We start from the raw sequence: 24688 nt of genomic DNA on the forward strand, positions 1-24688 counted from the left end.
GCTATACTAATTTACATTTTCACCAACAGTTGAGTTCTCTATTCTCCGCCTCCTCACCAGCACTGGTTATTTTTTGTCTTTTTGATAATAGCTGTTTTAACTGATTAAGATAATATCTCACTGTGGTTTTGATTTATATTTCCATGATGATTAGTGATGTTAAGTATTTCTTCATATATTATGGCTACTTTTATGCCTTCTTTTGAGACATATTTATTCAAATAATTTGCCAACCTTTTAATGGATTATTTTTGGTTTTTTGCTTTGAGTTGGGTTCTTTATGTATTCTGAATATTGGTCTCTTGTTCAGTTAAATAGTTTGTAAATATTTTCCCCCATTCAACAGGTTCTCATCACTCTGTTAATTATTTTCTTTGCTGTGCAGAAGTTTTTCATTTGTCTGTTTTTGTGGCCTTTACTTCTGAGGTCTTGCCATAAAATCTTTGCCGAGACCAGTGTCCTGAAGCATTCCCTCTGTTGTAATAGGTTTAGAGTTTTCATTCTTACTTTTAAGCATTTAGTTTATTTTCAGCTTATTTCTGTATCTGATGAGAGGGATCTAGTTTTATTCTTCTGCGTATGGATATTCAGTTTTCCTAGCACCATTTGTTGAAGACAGTGTCCTTTTCCCAAGCATGCTCTTAGCACCTTTGTCGGAAATCAGTTGGCTGAAAATACGTGGATTCATTTCTGGGTTCTCTGTTCTGTTACATTGGTCTATGTATCTGTTTTTATACCAATATTATGCTGTTTTGTTTACCATAGCTTTGTAGTATATTTTGGAGACAGGTAGTGTAATGCCTCCAGTTTTTTTCTTTCTGTTCTGTATTGCTTTGGCTATTTGGGGTCTTTTGTGGTTCCTTAAAATTTTTAGGATTGTTTTTCTCTATTTCTGTGAAGGACCCTCTTTCTTTAAAAAGGCCTAGCACTTTATTATGTCTGACAATACCATAGTACAACAGAGACACATGGCCTCTACCTTAATTTGTGAAGGAATATAAAATGGGTGTATGATAAAAAATAACTGGGTAATGTACACAATTTATGATGCTTGGAGAAACCATCTCTCAGAAAATAGGATTTAAGTTGAGAGTTGAAAGAGGAAAATAAATCAGCAAAGCTAAGAGAAATTCAGGTAGAGAAAAATCATTTTCTGAGAAAGGAAAGAACCAGTGTGTTTGAAAAACAGAACAGAGTGAAAATCAGGTGTGGCAGGACTTTGGCGAATGACAGAAGAGTCATTAAACATGAGGTGGGAGACTCCAGACACCCTAAAACCACAGTGAAGACTGAATCATACTCTCTCTCAGTGCAGTGGGATGCACATGCTTGTTGTAGAGAAACTGTGATATGACACCAAGAGGCACAGATGGAGATAGTGAAGTTCCTTTGCAAGCAGCAAAACCTCTCTCTGTGAAACAGGGGGTTAGCTCTCGGCTTTCGGCTCGGAGGAGGCCAAGGTGCGACTTTCTTCGGTCGTCCCGAATCCGGGTTCATCCGACACCAGCCGCCTCCAACCATGCCTCCGAAGTTCGACCCCAACGAGATCAAAGTCGTATACCTGAGGTGCACCGGAGGTGAAGTCGGTGCCACTTCTGCCCCGGCCCCCAAGATCGGCCCCCTGGGTCTGACTCCAAAAAAGGTTGGTGATGACATTGCCAAGGCAACGGGTGACTGGAAGGGCCTGAGGATTACAGTGAAACTGACCATTCAGAACAGACAGGCCCAGATTGAGGTGGTGCCTTCTGCCTCTGCCCTGATCATCAAAGCCCTCAAGGAACCACCAAGAGACAGAAAGAAACAGAAAAACATTAAACACAATGGGAATGTCACTTTTGATGAGATCGTCAACATTGCTCGACAGATGCGGCACCGATCCTTAGCCAGAGAACTCTCTGGAACCATTAAAGAGATCCCGGGGACTGCCCAGTCTGTGGGCTGTAATGTTGATGGCCGCCACCCTCATGACATCATAGATGACCTCAACAGTGGTGCTGTGGAATGCCCAGCCAGTTAAGCACAAAGGAAAATATTTCAGTAAAGGATCATTTGACACACACACACACACACACACACACACAAAAGAAACAGGTTAACATTGGATGTCTCTCATCATGGAGGAATGGCCTCTTGGACCCCAGTTTTTCATAGGCATAAGAGTTTATCAGCTGTTCTAAAAGTACAGGCTTTATCGTTATGCCTCTCACTAGCTTGGCTGGAGGCTGATTTTCTTTTTAAGCAATTATGCCACTTGAAATATGGAGTTTATATATTGGTGGGAGTCCTGGCATGGAGGAGATATTCTGAACTCAAGTACTTCTCCGAGTACTCCTGATTATAAATGTAATACATATTTGCTAGATCCAATTTGAAACAGTGAAAAGTAAATATCACCTGTAAATCCATCCCTGATAATATAGTCAATCATAATATACATATATCCATCTATTGACATTTTTCTGTAATTATTATGATTATTAAATTAGGCTTATGATGTAACTCTCACTTTAAAACCTGCTTTACTCAATTTATAATGTAACCTGAATGTAGATGAGCCATCCTGCACTCATCTTTAAGCCTGATTTAGTATTGTATTGCATCTGCCACACAATTGCATACATGCTAATACACAAACACGCTTCACTTCAAATACATGAACCAGTGATGCAAATCTTTACTGAACATTCTCTGGAATATAAAAGAACATGTTTTATTGCATTTATCACAAAACTTAATGGTAAGCATTTTAGATCATTTTTTGTTCCTCTAATGAAAAGCAGTTACTCCTGATAAATTTTTTATCTTTGTTTTCTCCTTGCCTTTAGCTCTTTTATTTTTCTCTTGCTTCTCTCCCTTTCCTCTAACTTCTTTCCACCTTATGAATATATAACAGAGGTTACAGACCTCCTTAGGTTTGCCAAATCCTCAGAATTAAGGAAAATAACTGAAAAAATGTATTATACAAAATATGGACTTTAAATTTATATAGCTTTCCTGTAAAACTTTAATTATTGCTTTTCTTCCTTTGTGCTTTACTCTCTCCATCTTGAGTTCATATTATATATTTCTTAAAATTCTTGCTTTTCACATTGAATATCATCAATTTCCTCATTTCAATCTCTTCTTCTTTGCATTATGGGATATCTTTTTGAGCTCGGTTATTTTATTTTGATATTAATTTGTTTAGTATTTAATCTTATTTTCTTGACTCCAGTTGGCTTCTTGAAAAGAAACTTTTAAATTTTCAAATAGATGCAGATTTGTGAAAAATTAGGTAGTACAGAAAGTTTCTATGTGTCCCTTATCTAATTTCTACTAGTATTACGATCTTAAATTAGTATCATACATTTGTCTTAATTGACGAATCAATATTGATACATTATTATTAACTAAAGACTACAGCTTATTGAGATCCTGACTTTTTACCTAATGCCCCATCCCAAGATTCCATCTAAAATACTACATGTAAATACTACAGGTATTCATTTATCTCCTTAAGCTCCTCTTGGTTGAGACAGTTTCTCAGTCTTTCTTTGTTTTTAATGACCTTGACAGTTTTGAGGTATACTCGTCTGCTATTTGTTAGAATGTCCCTCAATTATAATTTGCTTGATAATTGTTCTCACGACTGGACTAGGGTTACTGGTTATAGAGAGGAAGAGCACAAAGGTAAAACATCATTCTCATCACATCATCTCATGGGTAGATACTACCAACATGATTCATTACAGCTGAGGTTAAGCTTGATCACCTTGCTAAGGTGGTGTTTGTCAGCTTTCACCACTGCCAAGTCATTCTTTCTCTCCCCCTGTTCATACCTTACTCTTTGGGAGAAAGTTGCTATGAACAGACTACACTATGGAGTGAGGAATTATGCTCCACTACCTTGAAAGTGAAGAATTATAAATCATTTGTAATTCTTCTGCATGGGAGATTTTACCTTTTCTCACCTGTTTTTATTTATTTTATTTTCTCCCCTATTTATGTTAAATCATTTATTTCTGTATGAATTCATGGATATTATTTTATGCTTTGAGTTATAATTCAGTCCTACTTTATTTTGTTGCTCAAATTTTTTCAGCTTTGTCCATTGAGAGTTTTTTTAGCCGATCTCTGTGTCTTCTTGACAGACCCCCACAAATGTGGTTTCTTTTCCTTTCTGTTAATTTTTTAAGCATTTATTTACTCATTGGCACTACAGAATGCTCCAGGCTCATCTTGTATATTTCCTGTCTGAGTTCTAGAATCATCTACTTCCCCATGAAACCCTATTTTTTTTTTATTATTGTTAAAGAATCGTATTAGAAACCAAAGAATGGATGCTAACAGTCTGTTATTACTGAGGTGCCATTGTTTTTAGACCCTCTCAGCTAACAGAGCAAAAAATATGTACATGTATATGTGCTAACTTGTGTATATACACAGACCTATAAACAGTTCTATATGTAACCATCTATATCTATATTAAGCTAAACCTAAGTTTATCCTGATTTCTCCAATTCTAATCCATTACTTCACAGATCATTCTAGCCTTCTTCCCTTCCTTATCTGAAATCTCTCTCTCCAACTGTGAGAAAACTGGTCCTTAACATCTGCTGTCCATTTGCATAATTGTCCATTGCCAAGATACCTATATAGCAGTTTCAGAATTGTTCACCTGTAAAACAACATTATCAACAAGAGTACAGTTCTTATGTACAGGTTGTTTCACCTTTAGTCTTACAGACTCTCTTCTTATTCACACTAAAACTGATAGTGTCTATTTGCAGTTCATTTCCTGTGTAATACTATATGCATATATATATATGTATACATATATACTATATACACACACATGTGTATACACCCACACATATATATGCTCAATTCAGGCATGGCTACGGATCTAGTAGATTAGGTCTTCTTATGTGTGAACTGATCTTTCAATGGTATCAACTGATGATGTGGGTTTTCCCCTATATTTAAATGCATTGTTCTTTTAATGGATATCTGCAAGCATCAATGCATGTGTGCAAAAATGCATGTGTGCTCACATTTATGCTTGCAGATGTTAAAAACTGTGGTAGGTAGATTTCTTCATGGTCCTTTGTTCCTTAGTATTACTCTGGTGATTATCTTATGTATTATATAATGAAAGAAATTTCAAAAGTGTGATTAATTAGTTTAGTTTAACATATGGATATTTCTCGATGCAAGATCAGTCTAATCACATAAATCCTATATGTGATTAAATTAGTGGATGTCTCTCAAAAGCAGGTCAGTGTAGTGGCTAACAGCCATGGTCTTGAGTCAGCCTGCCTGGGTTGAAGGCCCAGTTCTGCCACTTACCAACTTTATGGCCTTTGCAGGTTTAATTTAACCTGTGTGTAAAATGGGATTGATAATAACACCTTCCTCATAGGACTGCTATGAGGATTCAAGAGTTAGTATATGGAAAGAGTTTATAACAGAGGCTGGGACACTTTAGCTACTCACTAAATATTAGATATTATTTTCTGTAGCTGACAGCACAAAAGAAATTCAAAGAGTTTAAAAACATTAGAAGGATTCAGTAGAAGGGGGATTTTCCAGGGCCAAGATAGAGGATACCAGGGGACAAGCACTGGAAAGTAGCCACTGACCACTGAGAGTGGGCTTGGCACCATGGCTCATGCTTGTAATCTCAGTACTTTGGGAGGCCGAGGCAGGTAAATCACAAAGTCAGGAGTTCCAGACCAGCCTGGCCAACATGGTGAAACCCCCCTCTACTAAAACTACAAAAATTAGCCAGGCATGGTGGTGGGTGCCTGTAATCCCAACTACTTGGGAAGCTGAGGCAGGAGAATTGCTTGAACTCGGGAGGTGGAAGTTACAGTGAGTCGAGATCTCACTACTGCACTCCAGCCTGGGTGAGAGAGCAAGACTCCGTCTCGAAAGAAAAAGAACTGAGAATGGACTGTGGCTAACAACCAGCAAAAATTGGAGACCTCAGTCCTGTGACCAAAGGGAACTGAATTCTGCCAATAACCCAACTGAACTTGGAAGCAGATTCTCCCCTAGAGCCTTCAGAAAAGTACTCAACTCTGCTGATACCTTGATTTTGGCCTTGGGATACCCTAAACAGAGAGATCCTCAAGGCTGGCTAGACTTCTGATCTATAGAAATATGAGATAATATGTGGGTATTGTCTCAAACCACTAAAGTTATTGTGATGTTTACACAGCAATAGAAAACTAATTCAGATATATTTTTTAAATCATCATTTCACCTAGATAAATTTTTTTATCTTTGCATATTTTAATCATGCTTATTCTGTTTAGTAAACTGATCCTTTTTTATTATTATACTTAAAGTTTTAGGGTACATGTGCACCAAAGTGTTTTTGAAAAAGTGAGGTCCCATTTCCTACACTAATTACTGGGCATAGCTGCCTAGCTTAACTTTCCATCAGCTTTCCACTTTTTGAAACTATTTTTGCAATAGCACTAATTATTTTTAGGCCAAAGTCCACTATTAAATGTCATTGGAATGATTTCTGGTGATAAGAACTGACAGAGGTGTTGCTTGTTTGTAAAATTCTCATGTCTTTTGAAATTCAATCTCACATCCCGCTCATTCTACAACCATAGCTTTCGGTTTTAGATTTTTCTCTCAATAGTTAAACTTTCATTGTTCATTTGAGTCATAATTTGCTCATTTTTGAAAAGTGTGTCTTTGGATTCTGCTTCTGGTCTTGTCAGTTATTACATACAGGTGCCAAAATAAGGGGTCATGACATGCTTGCCTTTCAGTGTAACACTGTTTTGGTTTTATTGAACCAAAGATTGCCTAAAAAGTTTTATAGAAGGAAAGTTTAGCAGTTGGATTGCTAGCACAAAGAGGGAATAAAATTGCGATCCATAGATGTGTTACTCAAAAACATCTCATTTCAATTTCGTGTTCAGAGAATCTTAAAGTAAGGCAAGATGCAAAAGATCAAAATAATAACTTTAATTATTGACTAGTTTCATATCACAGGTAAATTATTTATCCTATGATTTAGTTTTTACATCTACAAAATGACATACCCATTCATTAGTTTCCTTGAAATCTAGTGCTGCTTAAATTTTTCCTTAAAGTAGTCGTTCTTAAAGTGTGATCTCTGGACCAGCGGCAGCCTTACCTGGGAAGTTAGAAATGCAAGTGGTCCCACTACAGACTTCATAAATCAGAAACTCTGGAGGTAGAGCCTAGGAATCTATGCTTAACAAGACCTTCCAGATGATTCCATGGAAAAGTTTGACAACCACTGCCATAGCAGAGACTAACAATGTCTTAGCATTGGGCCTTGCATATGCTTAATGAAAAGCAGTTGACTTAGGTAATTGTATATGAAAAGAAGAAGGATTATATGAATAATAGAAATTAGCTGGGGATGCTAGCACATAGCTCAAAGGGGTTCTTTGAAACATGTAATTTTGAAAGCTCCATGAGAGGTTGTTTTGCACCTTTCCTTGTTTTAATACAGAAATACTTCTAAAGTTACTTTAAAAATTAAAAAAATGGGTTTCTGTTTTAATACTAAATAAAATTAAGGAAAATGATAGTTCCAGGGAGAAACGTGATGCTCCTACAGCTTTGAAGATCCCTTAGCCCATCTCTGGTTACTCTCAGATTACCTTGCATTTGAGATTCATGGGTCTAACCAGTGTGGCTAGTGGAATCCTGTTGGGACTGACCAAATCTGGTTTCTCTTCTGGGTGCATTACGTTGTTCATTTCCTATGTGTCTGATAGGTTGGTTTCCTTTTAGAGCCTTCATTGGTCATCATGAACAGTGATGTTGATGTTTCTGTGGGATTTTTTAGGAAGAGCTAAACATTGCTGCAACTCCCCTTCTCTGTTGAAGTCTGCAGCATCACTGTGGAAAACAGCACTCTGCTACACTGCTGGCCACATTTTCTTTGTTGTCTCTGTTAAATGGAGGGGCAAAGAAGACCCTTTGGTGCAGAGTCTCTCTTTCTTACAAACTAAAAACTGATAGTGCCTATTTGCTGTTCATTTCCTGTGTAATACTACATACACACCCCTATATATACATATATGTAATACTATACACACACACACCCCATATATTTTCTATATCTGTAAAATTTCACATTTTTTAATGTGTGAAAAGATAGAAATTTATATACCTATATATGTAGTATTCCATATATGTGAGTGTATATACCCATGTATATATAGGTATTTAGATATATATACCTACATAAACATATATATAATACTGTATATGTTATACATATATATATTATCTCTACATATACATATATAGTATTATAAGTATTGTATATATACCTACATATACATATATAATACTACATATATGTATATGTGTAATACTATATATGTATATAATATATAGTGCTGTATATGTATAGGTATGTATGTATATGTAATACTATATATAGGCATATATACATATATGTATATATGTATATGTGTATGTGTAAATATGTGTATATACATATATAGATATATATGTACCTACATATACATAATGCATATGTACAACAAAAAATGAGTAAACAAATCAATATAAATTTAAATGTGGATAATTCCTATAACAAAAAATAAAGTAAAATAAATATTAAAGAGAGACTGGGTGGAAGGGCTACCGTATAGGGGCTGGATAGGAAAGGGCCTTCTGTTAAGGTAGCATTTAATCAAAGAGCTAAATGAAGAACCTAAACAAAGCAGAATTTAGGGAAAAAGTTAGTGTCTAAATATAGTCTAGGCCAGGTGCGGTGGCTCACTCCTGTAATCCCAGCACTTTGGGAGGCTGAGGCGGGCAGATCACCTGAGGTCAGGAGTTCGAGACCAACCTGGCCAACATGGCAAAACCCCGTCTCTACTAAAAATACAAAAATTAGCCAGGCGTGGTGGCATGTGCCTGTAATCCCAGCTACTTGGGAGGCTGAGACAGGAGAATCCCTTGAACCCAGGAAGCGGAGCTTGCAGCAAGCCGAGATTGCACTATTGCACTCCAGCCTGGGTGACAGAGTGTGACTCTGTCTCAAAAAAAAAAATAATAATAATAAAGCAAAAATAAAATAAAGTCTAAATGTAGTGTCTAAATATGTGAATAAATTTCTATTCACATATTTAAAAATGTATTCAATAAGTTGTAATCCAAAAATAGAGTCTATAAAAACAATCAAATGTGGCATTTTAGAAAAGACTGAAAGTAGAGTTTTAGTTGAAAAATATAATTCTATTGTACTTTTCAAGGAAAGAAAAGAGTTTTCAATGAAACATACTCAAATATTGGCAATGGTAGCACCAAGACAAGAAAGTTTCCTAAACATCTACAGATTTAAATGATTGATTTGTTATTATAGCCTGTCTAGGCAAGTAGCTTTGCTCCAGATTTTTTATGGGAGACTGAATCTGCAGCATAGATGACCTTGTTTCAAGGTTGATTATGGTCTCTTAATGACTCTTTAGGTCTTTTTTAAAGTTCCCAGAGCTTATGAATGTCATTATACCAGGTGATGTTGTTAGTTGGGAATTATTTGGAAGTACTGTTCATAGTGCAAGCCATTACTGAATCTATCAAATGAGACAGGGCGTGTTTCTTTTCTCTTTTTTTTTTTTTGAGACGGAGTCTCGCTCTGTCGCCCAGGCTGGAGTGCAGTGGCACGATCTCAGTTCACTGCAAGCTCCACCTCCCAGGTTCACACCATTCTCCTGCCTCAGCCTCCTGAGTAGCTGGGACTACAGGCATCCGCCACCACGCCCGGCTAATTTTTTGTATTTTTAGTAAACACGGGGTTTCGCCGTGTTAGCCAGGATGGTGTGTTTCTTTATTCTTCTTGTTTTTGTTTTTGTTTTTGTTTTTTGTTTTTTTCCTTGTTTGGCTATGACTTAACTGTAGGTTGTCTTGTTAATGTCTCGTTTCAGTTTCAGGGATAGTTACTAATTGACAGGGATAAGTGGGGTGGTAGGATAATGGTGGATATAAGCAGTTATTAGGTATCCAAGCCATACTTGCAAAATATACTAAAATGGGGTGGACATTTCTCAGCCATCTGGTGTAGTGATGGAGTTGCTTGCCACCCCTTTCAGGCTACTCAGGGCAAGGGAAACAGATTAAACAGGTTCTTCTTGAATAGTAAAAATGTAAACATGGTGGGCAGTGCTTTTAATGAAGATAGGTCTGTATAATTATATTTGGAAAGACCCAAATTATAATCACAAAACATGGGAATGTGGCAGATTTCATAAGTTCTGTTTCCAAATTCTAGCTCAAATATTTAATAACTTTCTGATAATAGCAAAATCACTTCTAATCTTTTAGTACCTACATTTCTTCATCTGAACAATGGGAACAATAACTACTTTGGGAAGTCATAGTGATGATTAAATAAGTGACAATATGCAGAGTATTTAGAATAACACATCACATATGAATGTTATGTAAGTTGAATTAGTTATCTATTACTGTATAGCAAATTATCTCAAAACTCAGTGGCTTTAAACAACTATATATATACATACACATGATTATATACTACATAAGGACATTGTGTGTGTACATATGTGTGTATATATATGATTAGTCATGTACATGTATTTATTGTATATATGTATCTGATGTGTGTGTGTGTGTGTGTGTGTGTGTGTATATGAATCTCTGATTAGTTGACTGGGGCTGAAGGATTGTCTTTCAATAGGGCTCACACACATGACTGGCAAGTTGGTGATAGCAATTGTCAGGAGGCCCCTTAGCACTTCCTAATAATAGTCCAGTTCAGTGTATAGAATCTGAAGGAAACCAAGAAGAGGCTGGAGAGGTAGATGTGGGTCAAATCCCTAAGAGTATGGTGAGCCATGCTAAATAGTTCAGAGTCTTATTCCAAGGGCAATGGGAAACTATTGAGGAGATTTTACCTTGAAGATGAAGGTCAGATTTGCTTTTTAGTAAAAGTCATTTTGGAGTCTACTGCTATGTAGAACAGACTAAAAGGCCTGGGCAATACTGATGCTTTGGAATGGAGAGAGAGGTAAGTAGAAGGCTCAACAAACCTCAGTGATTGATATTGGATGTGGGCATAAACCGAGGAAAGATAATGCTTCCTAGAATTATTACTTGGAAGTTAGGGGTATAAGAAGGTTGTGAATGAAGGAAAAAAACAGATTTGAAAGTAGAAAATGATTTTTTTTTTAGCTTGGCTCTTATTAAGTTTGAGAAAAATGGAGAGAGATCTAAATGAGAAGGTAATCAGTTGACATGAATAGTCAAGTTTAGAGACAGGCATGGTGGCTCGTGCCTATAACCCCAATATTTGGGAGGCTGAGGCAGGAGGATCACTTGAGGCCAGGAGTTTGAGATCAGCCTGGTCAACATAGAGAGACCCTATCTCTTCAAAAAAGTAAATAAAAATCAGCTAAGCATGGTGGCACACACCTGTAGTCCCAGCTACTCAGGAGTCTGAGGTAGGAAGATTACTTGAGCCTTGGAGTTCAACATTGCAGTGAGCTGTGATCATGCACTGCACTCCAGCCTGGGCAACAGAGCAAGACCCTTCAAAAAATATATAAACAAGCAAACAAACAAACAAACAAAAAACAAACAAAAATCAAGTTTACAAATCTATCTCTTTAAAATTTTTCTTTTCAAGAGCTGCCTCCAAAGTGAGCTAATAAAATTGAATTTGCCAATGAAACAAAGTCTTTGCAAAACTGAAATGTGAATCCCTTTTCCACTGATTTTGGAAAGTGTTTTGAATGTCTGGTGCTTTCATGGTGTCTGGATCCTGAAGGGTGGAACATCCATCTGGTTCTTATGTCTAGAGGTGAGTCCCCTTGAGAGACCTGTATTAAATGAAGCATGCCTTGCCTTGAATCCTGCGACTGCCAAGACAAGGTCAGGAACCCCACCATGAGGAATCAAGAAGGCCAGAGCATGGTTGATGACTTCTTCTGCATCAGGGAGGTCACAGAGGTGTAGTGAGTTGCCGCCACCATCTGGCTGTGGCCTCAGCAAGGAGGAAATGAGGATCTCTCACAGCTGGGGCAATAAGACAGCCAAGCAAATGATCTTGCTGTGTGGACAAAATGTGTGAAAGATTTCACCAGTGCATCTCTCTGACAGCTCCTGGCATTAAAAGACACAGTTTTCTATACTCAGCTATTTAAAAAAATTTTTTAGTTGTTGGTGTTCTTAGTTTTCCCCAACAGGACACCATTCCCCTGCTGTAGAGGTGAAGAGAAGCTTTCTCTCTCTGTTCTTGAGACCTGAGAGAATTTCTTCCTAGGTGAAGATTTCAATGGTGTAGCTGGATGGCTTATCAGAGGGCATATAGAAAGAGCCAGATGCCATAAATCTTTCCTGGATATAAATAAATAGAACAGAATAAAACTAGACTCCTAATGCATTTCTAGGGACAAACAACCAATTGAGCATGTATTTATTGACCTGCTATGTGCTCAGCAATGTCATAGAAACTCTTGACAGTGGTAAGAGGAATATATGAAAAATATATGGAGTGAACCACCTTTTTTCCCAGCTATCAATACTAAATATCATTAAATATGTATATATTTGACTCTTTCTATTACTGCTGCTATTTCTACATCACAGATGCTTATTTGTTAGTCACTACTGCCATTATCCCCACTGCAATTACTCACAGTGCTTTTCTCATAGTTTTTGAAAATAATTAGTGATCATTCAATAAAAAGCAACTTTTATTTCCAATATGATCATGACGATAATGACAAATACTACTATACTTGCTTTACTAAGGTAATGACAAATACTACTATACATGTTGTACTAATTATTTCTACTGTTTATTTAGTATTTTCTATATGTTAGCCATTGTATTCAGCCTTTACATACATTTTCTTATTTAATCCCTGCTTTTTTTCCATGTGGCCTTGGCTATAAGAATATCCTTTACTCTCTAGATGAGAAAATTCAACCGGAAAAAAAGTTGGACATTTTGCCCAAGTAGTTAGGGAAAAGAGTCTAGTCTCTGGAATATTGAAGATGCTCAAAAAACAATTGCCAATTAAGTTATTAACCCTAAAAATAATACTTCATTGTGTAGTCTTTGAGCCCAGATAGTAGCTGTTTAGCCAAAATTGTTTTATGGACATTTTATATGGCCTACACAAGTTTTTTTTAATGTAAATTAGGGAACATCATTTTAAATTGGGAGAATTCATGTCTCTCTGTCTCACGCAATTAGAATTTATAGACTGCTTTTGAAAAAAATGTAAGAAGTGGCTACTTCATACAATGTCCTATATCTTTTTTCCTTTTCTAAAAATGGACGCATTGTGACTGTACATATTTATAGGGTACAATTTGATGTTCTGTTACATATATATGTTGTATAATGATTAAATCAGAGTATTCAGCATATCCATCATCTCATACACTTATCATTGCTTTGTGACAAAGACATTGAAAAGCCTCTCTTCAAGCTATTTTATAATATACAATACCTTACTGTTAACCATGGTCACCCTACTGTGCAACAAAACACCAGAACTTATTCCTCCTAATTATAACTCTCTACCCATTGACCAGCCTCTCTTCATCCTCTCCATTTGCTCTCCTCCTCAGTCTCTGGTAACAACTGTTTTACTCTCTGCTTCTAAGATAGTTTCTCTTTTTTTCCTGTTTTTAGATTCCACATATGAGTGAGATCACCTTGTCTCGTATTTTGACCTGGAAATAATTTCCCGATGGGGAGTAGCAGCCAATGCCAGGTAGCCGCAGTATTTGCCCAGCCTGCTTTACCTGCTAAAAAGCCTATAATCCTTTCAGTTTGAGGCCTCCGAAGAAATGCATTGAAGTTTCATATCATACAGCCCCACAAATTTAATTAGTGAATTTGATGACTTGGAAGTGTAACCACCCAAGAATACAGATCACGGCAAGATGCAATAGTGTTATACTATGGCACAGACAGAAGCGGTATAAAAATTTGAGAACTGAAATAGACCAATGTTCTAGGGTAAGCAGGGATGATTTCATGGGAGCAGTTGAACTTCAGCCATGATTGAATGACGGGCACCCTTTGTAAAAGTAGAGAGGAGAAAAAACACAATCGTTTTTGCATGATGCCCACAAATAATAAAGGACATCACGAATCTGTTTCTCCTTAAGTTTTAGAAACAACAGCTTCTAGCAAGAGCACTGAAATTGGGATTCATATTCACCAGAATCATACTGAGTTTTGAAATTCCCAAAATGGCCTGAGAGTAGGTAAGTGAAGTTAAGTAAGACCTAAGGTCCTGGAAATGCCCTGAGAACTAATTGGCACCACAGAGATTCATGAGAGAATCCTTGTGGTACCACTTTCTGCCTCACAGAACTCACTTCACTTGCTGGGCCACATCCCCATCTTTTCTTCTCCCTTCTGGTTCCTAATGCTTCCAGAAGGAGAGACACTGGGAAGCCCAAGGATTGTACCAATTATAATCAGCTCCACCAGTGTCACAGGGCAGGCACAAAACCTCCCAGTTCTTCCAGACAGAAACCTCTCTGGCTCTTGCTGTCAAGGCCAAAGTTGCCTACCCTCAAATTCCCAAAGTCACAGAAATCCTAACTTTCCAATCTCTCTAGCAATGTGGTTGCTGACCTTAGAGCTACCAATACCAAGTCTATTGTCTTAGGTTTTTTTCTACCAGAAAGAGGATTTTCCATCTTTCTGATATCCCAATGCAATGGAAGCAAATAGAGGGTGCTGAGTTAAATATTTTTTTTTTGGCATCAAATAGATAGTATTTGATTCCTTTGCATAATCTTGGGCTCATTTCCTGATCATCTAATTCCTGGTATATTATTCAGTTTTCACACTGCCTTAAAGAACTTCCCTGAGACTAAGTAATTTATAAAGGAAAGAGGTTTTATTGGCTCACAGTTCCACATGGCTCGGGAGGCCTCAGGAAACTTACCATCATGGTGGAAGGCAAAAGGGAAGCAAGCACCGTCTTCACAAGGCAGCAGGAGAGAGAAGCAAGCAAGAGTAGGGAAAAACTGCCTTATAAAACCATCAGATCTCATGAGAACTCACTATCATGAGAACAGTATGAGGGAAACCTTCCCCATGATCCAATCACCCTCCTCTCTGGGCATGTGAGGATTACAGGTCTCTCCCGCAACACATGGGGATCCCAATGTGAGATGAAATTTGAGTGGTAATACAGAGCCAAACCATATCACTTAGTTTCCTTGTCTGTAAAATGTTGAAAATAGTTGTTATGAGAATTAAATCAGATCTGTCATGTAAAGCATTCAGAGCAGTAGCTAGCACATATTGAGTGCTCAAAATTCATTATTTCATGAATATTGTTATTGATGTTATTATTGCCATAAGGAGGTAATACGAGGCAAGAAAAAAAGAAGTAATATGAGAATTCCAACAGAATTTGGCAAATTAGTGTACATTCCAGTGGATAATCACAATTCAGAGGTACAGGTGAGAGGTCCAAAGAAACTTCAATGTCATAAGCAAGGGAGGAAGTTGTATCTGTGTCTCTTAGAGAAATGTGAGAGGCAACATTCCATTCTGTGTTTTAGCAAGTCACAGGTAAAAATGCTAGTGACAAGTGCAAATGGTTTGCTCAGCACCTGGAAAGCACATGGTGTGAACTTGTTCCACAGCTAGGTGCAGGCTCCTCAGGGTGAGCCGAGGTGTGAATGAAACAAGAGACCCATTAATTCAGTGGCAGCTGGAGCAATGGAAGGCTAATTGCATTTCTAAAGAAGTCGTAATCTGACCACTTTCTTTCTGCTTGTCCACGTTTATAGCATCAAGCTGCTTTATATGCACCCCAAAGGCTCCTGGTGGCAGGCAGGACTCTAAGTCATCCAGCTTCACATGACACTTCTCTCAGCCTGGTGATCATTTCCAAGACCATGCCTCATTAAATCAGCCAGCCAGTGCTTGGATGCTTCAAATTATGGTAGAGTCATGACACCAAAATGCTTGGGGCTATCCATCAAAACAGGCTTCATTAACAAATACTGAAAATGAAAGAATTCTTCCTAGGCTCTACTCCTCGACAATCAGATGATGACTGGGGGTCACCACAGATCCTTGAACAGTTTGCATGATTTGCAATCCTGGCAAGTGATCTATTTTGAATGACTGTTGTAGGAGAGAGGGAGAAGTGGAGAGGCAAGAAGAAGAGGTTCAGATTTTTCTTTTCTTGGCTTTATTTTATAGAATCAAACCATCCCTCTTCCTGTTTTTGACAGTCTGCAGTGGCAGAAATCATCACGTTATGGTATCAAAAGCAAGTAGTTTTCCTTGTCCTACCACAATAATAAGTTTAGGCTGCATCATTGTAAATCATTAAACTTCCAAGATGGATAGATATTTAGCAATCAAATGATCTCTCCTCTTATTTTACCAATGAAGAAACAGGGGCCCAGGAAGATTAGGTGAGATATGTGAAGCCACAGGGTCCTGTTGACATGTACGGTTTCCACCTCATCTCCAATATGGCAATAGCACCTCCATTTTCCTTTAAGTAAATAGCCTTTTTAATTCTCAGTGCATATGGCTCAGGCAAGGCCCACCTGAGTTTGCCTGGGACCTGCCATCAAGCTCCAAGTTCCAACAGTTGGCAGGGAACCCAGGTTTGGTCAATTAAGTGATTGAATTAGGTTCATTCTAGTGGCCCTAGCCAGGCCAATGACATGATGTTCCTGGAATTGACCTAGAACTATTAATAAAGGGAAGCTCTCTTTCCCATTAGGGTTGCTGAGCTGGTTGGGTGTAGTCTTGGAACTACCAGACTATATGCTAAGAAACCACCTACTACTGAAGCCAGCATAGCAATCAATGAAAAGAAGAAACAAAGAAATACTCATTTTTCATGATAATATTAAGGCTTAGGGTCCAATTTTAGGAATTTTCAGTAGCCTGAAATAGTACTATTACTGATTAATCGATTGATTTTTAATTTAAGCCATTTTGAGTTAGGTTTCTTCATTTGTAAACCAAAAAATTTCTGACTACATTAGAGCTATCTAGATCAAAGGTCATTCTGAGGTCTGGACCAGAGATCTCTCTACTTTCTCATTAAGAGCAAGGGGTAAGAGTTTTATGAACAAGAGTTACCATAGAATATTAATAAGTTCAGCTATAATTGCGACCAAAAGATTGAACTTGCAGAATCTTAAGCAGAGATGTCCCTGCTAGGCTTAGAGGCCTTGGGGAAGACCAGCTAACAGCAACATTGTGCTTAATTGTAATCCCCAACCAAAAATGATGAGGTGTGTCACATTCATTTTCCCTTTGCAACTTGGCCCCTTCCTCACTAATGTGACCTTGAACATTTTTTGTCTTATCTCTTGTTCTGGATTGCTATTTCCATATAGCAAACCACCACCAACAATAAAAGTGACCTAAAACCATGACAACAGTTTATTTTGCTTACAGTTTTGAGGGTTAATTGAGCTCAGGTAGTGTGGGTGCTCTCAAGTGCCTACAGTCAGATGTTGGCTGGGTCTGAGGTCATCTCAAAAGCTTTTCACTAAACTATTTAGTACCATGGCTGGAAATAATTAAAAAGCTGAGGTAGAAGAGCTGAGGCTTCTTTAGCATCTCCTTCTCCTCTCTGTGATCTCTCCAAGTGAGACCTACGTATGGTGGTCCAAGGATTCTTAGGCTTCTTACATGACAACTGAAGGCACGCAGATCAGGTGTTATGAGAATAATCAGCAGAAGCTGTGTGGCCTTTTCTAACGTAGAGTCAGAAGTCATTCAGCATCATGTCTGCCATGTTTTGTTCATCACGATAGTCACAAGGACTCAATAGGTTCAAAAGTAGGGACAAAGACATCCCTTTTGTTGGGCCAAGTGTTAACACGTTTTCAGACATGCTTTTTCTAAAATGTTTATTTTAAAAGAAATATAGACCTAGGAAGTTACAAAAATAGTACATAGTCCTATATATCCTTTACCCTGTCACCCCAGTTATGGCATCTTATAGAACCACTGTGCAATATCAAAACAAGGAATTTGGTATTTGTATATTATTGTTACCAAGACTTTTTATTTGTATATTATTGTTACCAGATCTTTTCAATTTTTACCATTTCTCTAAACCTGCATTCATTTGGTGTGTGTGTGTGTGTGTGTGTGTGTGTGTGTGTGTGTTTCTATGCAATTTTTTTTTTTTTTTTGAGATGGAGTGTTGCTCAGTCACCTAGGCTAGAGTGCAGTGGCATTATCTTGGCTCACTGCAACCTCTACCTCCCAGGTTAAGCCATTCTCCTGCCTCAGCTTCCCAAGTAGCTGGGACTACAGATGCATGCCATCATGTCTGGCTCATTTTTGTATTTTTAGTAGAGACAGGGTTTCGTCATGTTGGCCAGTCTGGTGTCGAACTCCTGACCTCAGGTGATCCTCCTGCCTCAGCCTCCCAAAGTACTGGGATTACAGGAACCAGCCTGCAATTTTATCTCATGTATAGATTTGTATAACCACCACTACAATCAATATACTGAACTGTTCTGTCAACCACTAATTAACTCCCTCATGCTACCTCTTTGTATTTGCACCCACCCCATCTTACTCTCCTGTTCTCCATCTCCTAGCAGCTATTATGTTATCCATCTCTATAGTTTTGTTAAGAATATTTTACATGTTATCATACAGTACATAACCTCAAGATTAATTTTTTTCAGTAAGTACGATGCCATTGAAGTCCAAAAACGTCATTGCATATCTCCATAGCTCGTTCGTTCTTATAGCTGAGCCTTATTACATTTTACAAATGTATCTACAACCTATTTACATCATTACATTTGAAATGACTTCCTGTAGATAGCATATAGTTGGGTTACATTTTTGTTTTTATTTGTTATTTAATTCACAGTGACAACCTCTGTCTTTTAATTGGTATATTTATTCCATTTACATTTAAAGTAAGTATAGACATTCTAGGGCTTAAGTTTACCATATATGATTCATTTTCAGTTTGTTCTCTTTTTTACTGATATTTCCATTTTCTGGCTGACTTACATGTTACTTGAACATGTTTTAGAATTCCATTTTCAATGGTCTCTTATTTTTTAAAAAATAACATTTTTGACCAGGTGCGGTCAATACACCTGTATTCCCAGCATTTTGGGAGGCCTAGGAGGGCAGATCATTTGAGGTCAGGAGTTCGAGACCTGCCTGGCCAACATGGTGAAACCCCATCTTTACTAAAAATACAAAAATAAGCTGGGCGTGGTGGCAGAAGTCTGTAATCCCAGCTACTCCGGAGGCTGAGGCATGAGAATCGCTCGAACCTGGGAGGCAGAGATTGCAGTGAGCCAATATGGCACCATTGCACTCCAGCCTGGGCAATAGAGCGAGACTCAGTCTCAAAAAAATTACATATATCATTTTTGTATTGTTTTTGTAGTGGTTACTTACATTTGTTTCTGAATCTATCAAATTTCTTACAGACTTTGGCTAAGTCCCCTAATACTTAAATTGTCCTTGCTACCCATTTTCAGTGGGTCTGTGCCAAAGACTAGAGTCTATAATACAACCTAATTTAATTCTACCTGGCCATATGCGAAGCCAAAAAGGGATCACCCTGCAGGTACATCATTTTACCTACATCTTGAACTCTGACTTTAAAACCCAAACTCTAATAGTAGTAAGTAGCTCTATGGCCCAAAGTTATGAAGGTGGTAGTTAATACTTGGGGGTAACTCAGTATTATACTTGGAAAGGCAGGAATCAGGTGACCATGTTCTTCTCTACAGCTTGATAAATACAAAGTGTACTGTAAAGTAATGGATGTATTTTGGTCAAAGATAGGCGGAGGTAGGATGTTTATATCCAGAGTGACTCAGCGAATTTAGAGTGCAGGCACATAACTCCACTTGTTATCACAGCCATGTACCCATAACATGGGAAGCCTCATCATTTGGCTCTAAGCCACTATTGTCTGTAAAAGGTATAATTGCCCTGCTGATGCAGTACAGGCACGCTTGTGCCCAGAGAGAGAGAGAGTCAGAGCTGTCCATCTTTGCAGATGGACAGGGTGAGCCAGGACACAGCTGGGCTCGCTTGTGTCCAGAGAAAGAGTTAAACTGCTGACCCTGAAGGCAAGGGAGAGCCGGCCATGCGTGTGGGAGCCGCCGGACTAAGTAGCCAAGACAGGGCAGACAGTGTGAGAGAACTGGTGTGAGTGAGCTACTGATGAGAGTGCTGCTGAACAAAACTACATATCCCCTGCCTACGGCCCCCCCGAGTGTTCTTTCAGTTATCTGCTCATCCACCCACTCCCTTCAGACCTCAGCATGAGCTGGAATGTGACCCTGGGTGTGACAATTGGCACAGTCGTGAACCTGACAAGTATATAAGCATGACGCATCAAGATGCAAATTCAAGTTTAGTAAATATATGCTGCATGGCCACTGTGTACCAGGCTCTGGATTTTCACTTAAATGATCGCTTTTCATCTCCTCAGCAGCAACAAGATCTATCATAACATGGATTGACACAACAGGGGTTTAATAGCAAACCAAAGTGGAGCAAAACATAATAGCAGACAGGAGCCCAATGGAAACAACCCCATACCAGATTTGCCACCATGGGCTTTGAGAATGCCCAAACTGTATACAGCTCTGTTATTCTTGTTGCTTACTTTTCTCAAATGTCAATGACCATAATGAATGAAATAATTATGTATGTATACACCCACACGGGCACACACACACACACATGCACACACAGTCCTTAATTGGTCGCTTAAAGTATTGTTTACATTTTGAATATATGAACTTTCCAACATATACAAAGGTAGAGAGAATATTATAATGAACTCCTTCATATCCATTACCCAGTTTCAATAATTATCCACATCAATATTTTTTCAATCTTGGTTTACCTACTTTCTACACTGTTACCTTTTGCTGTGTTACTTTAAGTCAAATCCCAGATGTCATGTTATTTTGTGTATACACCCTCTAGTATGCATTTCTAGGTGATAAAAGGACTTTCTCTTCCTCTATAACTACCATTCCCATATTACCTCTGACAACATTTATAATCATTCCTTAATATCATTTAATATTAAGAGGGTTGAAAAGTGGTTCTGATTACATGTGATTTCATCTTATCTTAGCTAATCATTTTACCTAAAATCCAGGTATGTAAGAGATTATCACAATATAGTAAGGAAAGTAAGAGTAATATGAATGAAAGTACTAGAGAAAAAGAAAGTACCCATAGAGAGCTACATGTGAGGCTGTCTGGGAGAGACTAGAGGTATTTGAATCATTCTAAGCATTCTCAGGAGTGAAAGTCCTGAGTGAGCTGCCTTGGTGGGCACAGAAGTGTTCTCTGTCCTGTCAAGCTGCCACATACAGCTCTCGTTGTGAACGCTTCCTGATAGCAGGCACAGTGATGATCACATCCACAATGGAATTCTAGAAATGATGCCTTCTTTTTCTCTGGGAGAATGATGGTGCTTTATAGATGAAACAAGATGCCTGCCAAATGAAATAGGATTTTTGCCTCTAATTGTAACAGCTTAATAACATAAGGGATAGTCCACAAAACTTTTTAAAATTCTGAGCTGATGCAAACTTGCTGCTGGGTCTCTGCCAGCTCATTGCACCTGCAGCATTTCCCCACTAATATTTCAAAGTGTCAGCTTAAGTGGCCTGAGAGCTGCCTGCAGAACTGTGGTAATTGCTGAGATATGCCTAGACCAGCTGAGATAATAGGGCGCCAAGAAGCAGGGGAAAATGTCAACAGCTGGGGTTCATGTGACTAATTTTGTTTTCTTTAAACTTCATGGAATGACAAATCCCACTAAGAGCTAATCTGGAATTATACAATCACCAGATTCTTCATGTATTTTTAAATACATGCAGTCAGTCAATAAATACATAGCAAACACGTATCAAAGGCACGGACGCTTTTGCCTCTTGAGCCTGTGATGGGCATCAAACGTGCAGCCCTCTCTCGGGCTGAATCTGACCATGACCCCTGCATACTTCTTACCATCAAGCTCCAGGCAGCAGCAGGAGCATAATTATTAACATAGGATACAAAATCTGTTTCCTTTTTCAAGCATATTCTCAACCTCTCTGAGAAAGCGTAACAACGGGCTGACTGCTGTATGTGACTGTACTGTCTCATTGTAAACAAATTAACAATGGTGCGAAGTACTGAACAGGGCAGAGACCACACTTGTCTATATTTTTAGAACCACGCATCATGTTAGGAACAAGGAAGCTGCTCAAAAATATTTATTTAAGGATGCGATGGGTAATTGAACTAAAGAAGCATCACATATGTGCTATCTGAATCCAGTAGTCTAGATTGATAGAAGTCTATGGAAAATAAGAATAACACTAGCAATGGTAACATAAAATAATTAAAATGGAAGCTGATCCTTATTGAATGATATCTTTATCTCAGGCACTGTGCGTAAGTATATTCATGGACAATCTCTCATTTATTGCTCACAGCCTTCAGCGATAGATTCTGTTATTGGCTTCATGTTTCCAAGGGGGAAACTGAGGCTTAGAGAAGTTAAACAAGTGGCCCAAAGAGCAGCTAGCAGTCTGAGTCCACGGGCTACATTCTTATCCCATCCACTGCAGCATGCTGACTCTTTGGTATAAAAAGGCTGGCCAATTTTAGGTGATCATTGTTGTCTCTAGGTATCTTTGTACAATATATCTTACATGATCATTTCCTCCTGGAATTAAGAGCATGCTATACAATTTTTCTACTATGATTATTTTAATTTAATTTTTTTGAGACAGGGCCTCACTCTGTCCTCCAGGCTAGAATGCAGTGGTGTGAACATGGCTCACTGCAGCCTGGACCTCAAGCAATCCTCCCACCTCAGCCTCCCAAGTGGCTGGGAATACACATGCATGTCACCACACCTGGCTAATTAAAAAAAAAAATTGTAGAGACAGGGTCTTGCCGTGCTGCCCAGGCTAGTCTCAATCTCCTGGGCTCAAGCAATTCTGCCTCAGGCTCCTAAAGTGCTAGGATTATAGGCATGTTTCACCATGCCTGGCCTCAATACTTGTATTTACGATTCACGGTTCGGGTGAAAATTAAAGGACTTCTACAGAAAAGATAGCAGATGTGTCCTGGGAAGAAACTTTAGAAAAACCAGAATTGGCTGGCAATGAAAAAGAAAACACTCTGGCAGGTGGTATCCCTTATGAGTATTTCAGGTGCCAAGGCATGGGTAGAGTGGTGAGAAAGTGATACCAGAAAAACAGATATGCAGAGAAGCATGGATTAGAGCTTTAAGGAAGCTAGTTTCATAAATAACTTGGTAAATATCAGCAGAGCTTCATTTTATGGCTATTTCTGTGTTTTACTTGAATTGCTAATTACCCACAGAAATACAGTTCAGGAGTAATGTTCTTGAAAATTTACATTTAATATGATCCTGGTACTTCAGATATTTTGTTAAGTATAATTGAAAAGGGTTAACACTAGCAGTTTTCTTCTATCTGTTCTGTATTTGAAAATATACCCACTCATACATTTTATACACACACGTTATATATGCATGTACGCTTGTATATGTTTATACATATACATTATATAATGTTTGTATATATAAAGTACATATATTGTAGAAATAAAAAATACATTCCTTTTGGCAGTATCTGGCTACAATGACAAAAGGAGAAACTTTTAAATTCTGTTAATATGTTTGAATTTAAGACAGTAGGAGATATTAAATGACTTCTGTTATAAAAATAAAGTAACAAGCAAACATCACCCACTGAAAAGAAAAGCATCTGTTTAAATGATGCCTTATTATGGAAAAGAGTAAGGTTATTTATTATACTTTTGATGAATATTTTTGTTGTTTTTGGTTATTAGCTATTATGAATGAGCTAATATGAACACTAAATTACAAATAATGCTGCTATACCTATGTGTACCAAGTGTATGTTCCACATATGTATACTAGATATACACCTATGAGTATCATTGCTTAATCATATGGCATTGCATTAGTTTTATATTCTTGCATAGAAAATGACCCCAAATACTTAGAGGCTTAAAACAACTAACACTTATTGTCACAGTTTCTTTGCATCAGGAATCTGTGTGCACCTTAGCTGGGTTGCTCTAGCTCAGGCTTTCTCACAAAGCCGCAGTCAGGATGTTGGTTGAAGGTGCTGTCTCATATGAAGGCTGGATGGAAGAAGAATCTGCTTCCCAGCTTGTACACATAGCTGTTGGCAGGTTGTTGGACCAAGGAACTTAGTTCCTCTCTGGATGTAGGATGGAAATCTCCCTCAATTCCTTGCCATATTGCCTTCCCTTTAGGGTAGCTCAGGACATGGCAGCTGGATTTCTAAAGACACCAAGAGAGTAAGAAAGACGAATGACAAAGTCTTTTTTTAAAAAATATTTAACCTTTTTAATTTTGAGATAATTAATTGCAGATTCATTCACATGTAGTTGTAAGAGAGATCCTGTGTAGCTTTTACCCAGTTTCCCCCAGTGGTAACATCTTCCACAACTATAGTAAAATATCAAACCAGGATATTGACACTGATACAGTCCAGATACAGAATATTTCCATCACCAGAAAGATGCTTCATGTTGTCCTTAATATCTTCGGATACATTTACCTCCTACCCACTTCTCCTCCTTAATCCTTGGCAACTACTACTCTCTTTTCTATTTCTATAGTTT

The 24688-nt window shown here is 38.0% G+C and overlaps 1 protein-coding gene across 1 annotated transcript; it reads left to right on the forward strand.

The window, feature by feature from the left end:
• Positions 1 to 1504: 1504 nt before the first annotated feature.
• On the forward strand, positions 1505 to 2049 carry LOC100977873 (large ribosomal subunit protein uL11-like). Its single transcript, XM_034947045.3, has one exon. The coding sequence runs from the start codon at positions 1520 to 1522 to the stop codon at positions 2015 to 2017; it is 498 nt and encodes a 165-aa protein (XP_034802936.1). The 5' UTR covers positions 1505 to 1519; the 3' UTR covers positions 2018 to 2049.
• Positions 2050 to 24688: the final 22639 nt, after the last annotated feature.

The sequence above is a fragment of the Pan paniscus genome, chromosome 21, assembly GCF_029289425.2.
Source record: "Pan paniscus chromosome 21, NHGRI_mPanPan1-v2.0_pri, whole genome shotgun sequence".
In the NCBI taxonomy this organism is placed as follows: Eukaryota; Metazoa; Chordata; class Mammalia; order Primates; family Hominidae; genus Pan; species Pan paniscus.

Bases quoted from the DNA above. Each gene is read 5' to 3' on its own strand.
- LOC100977873 (XM_034947045.3), top strand. From the start codon at position 1,520: ATGCCTCCGAAGTTCGACCCCAACGAGATCAAAGTCGTATACCTGAGG.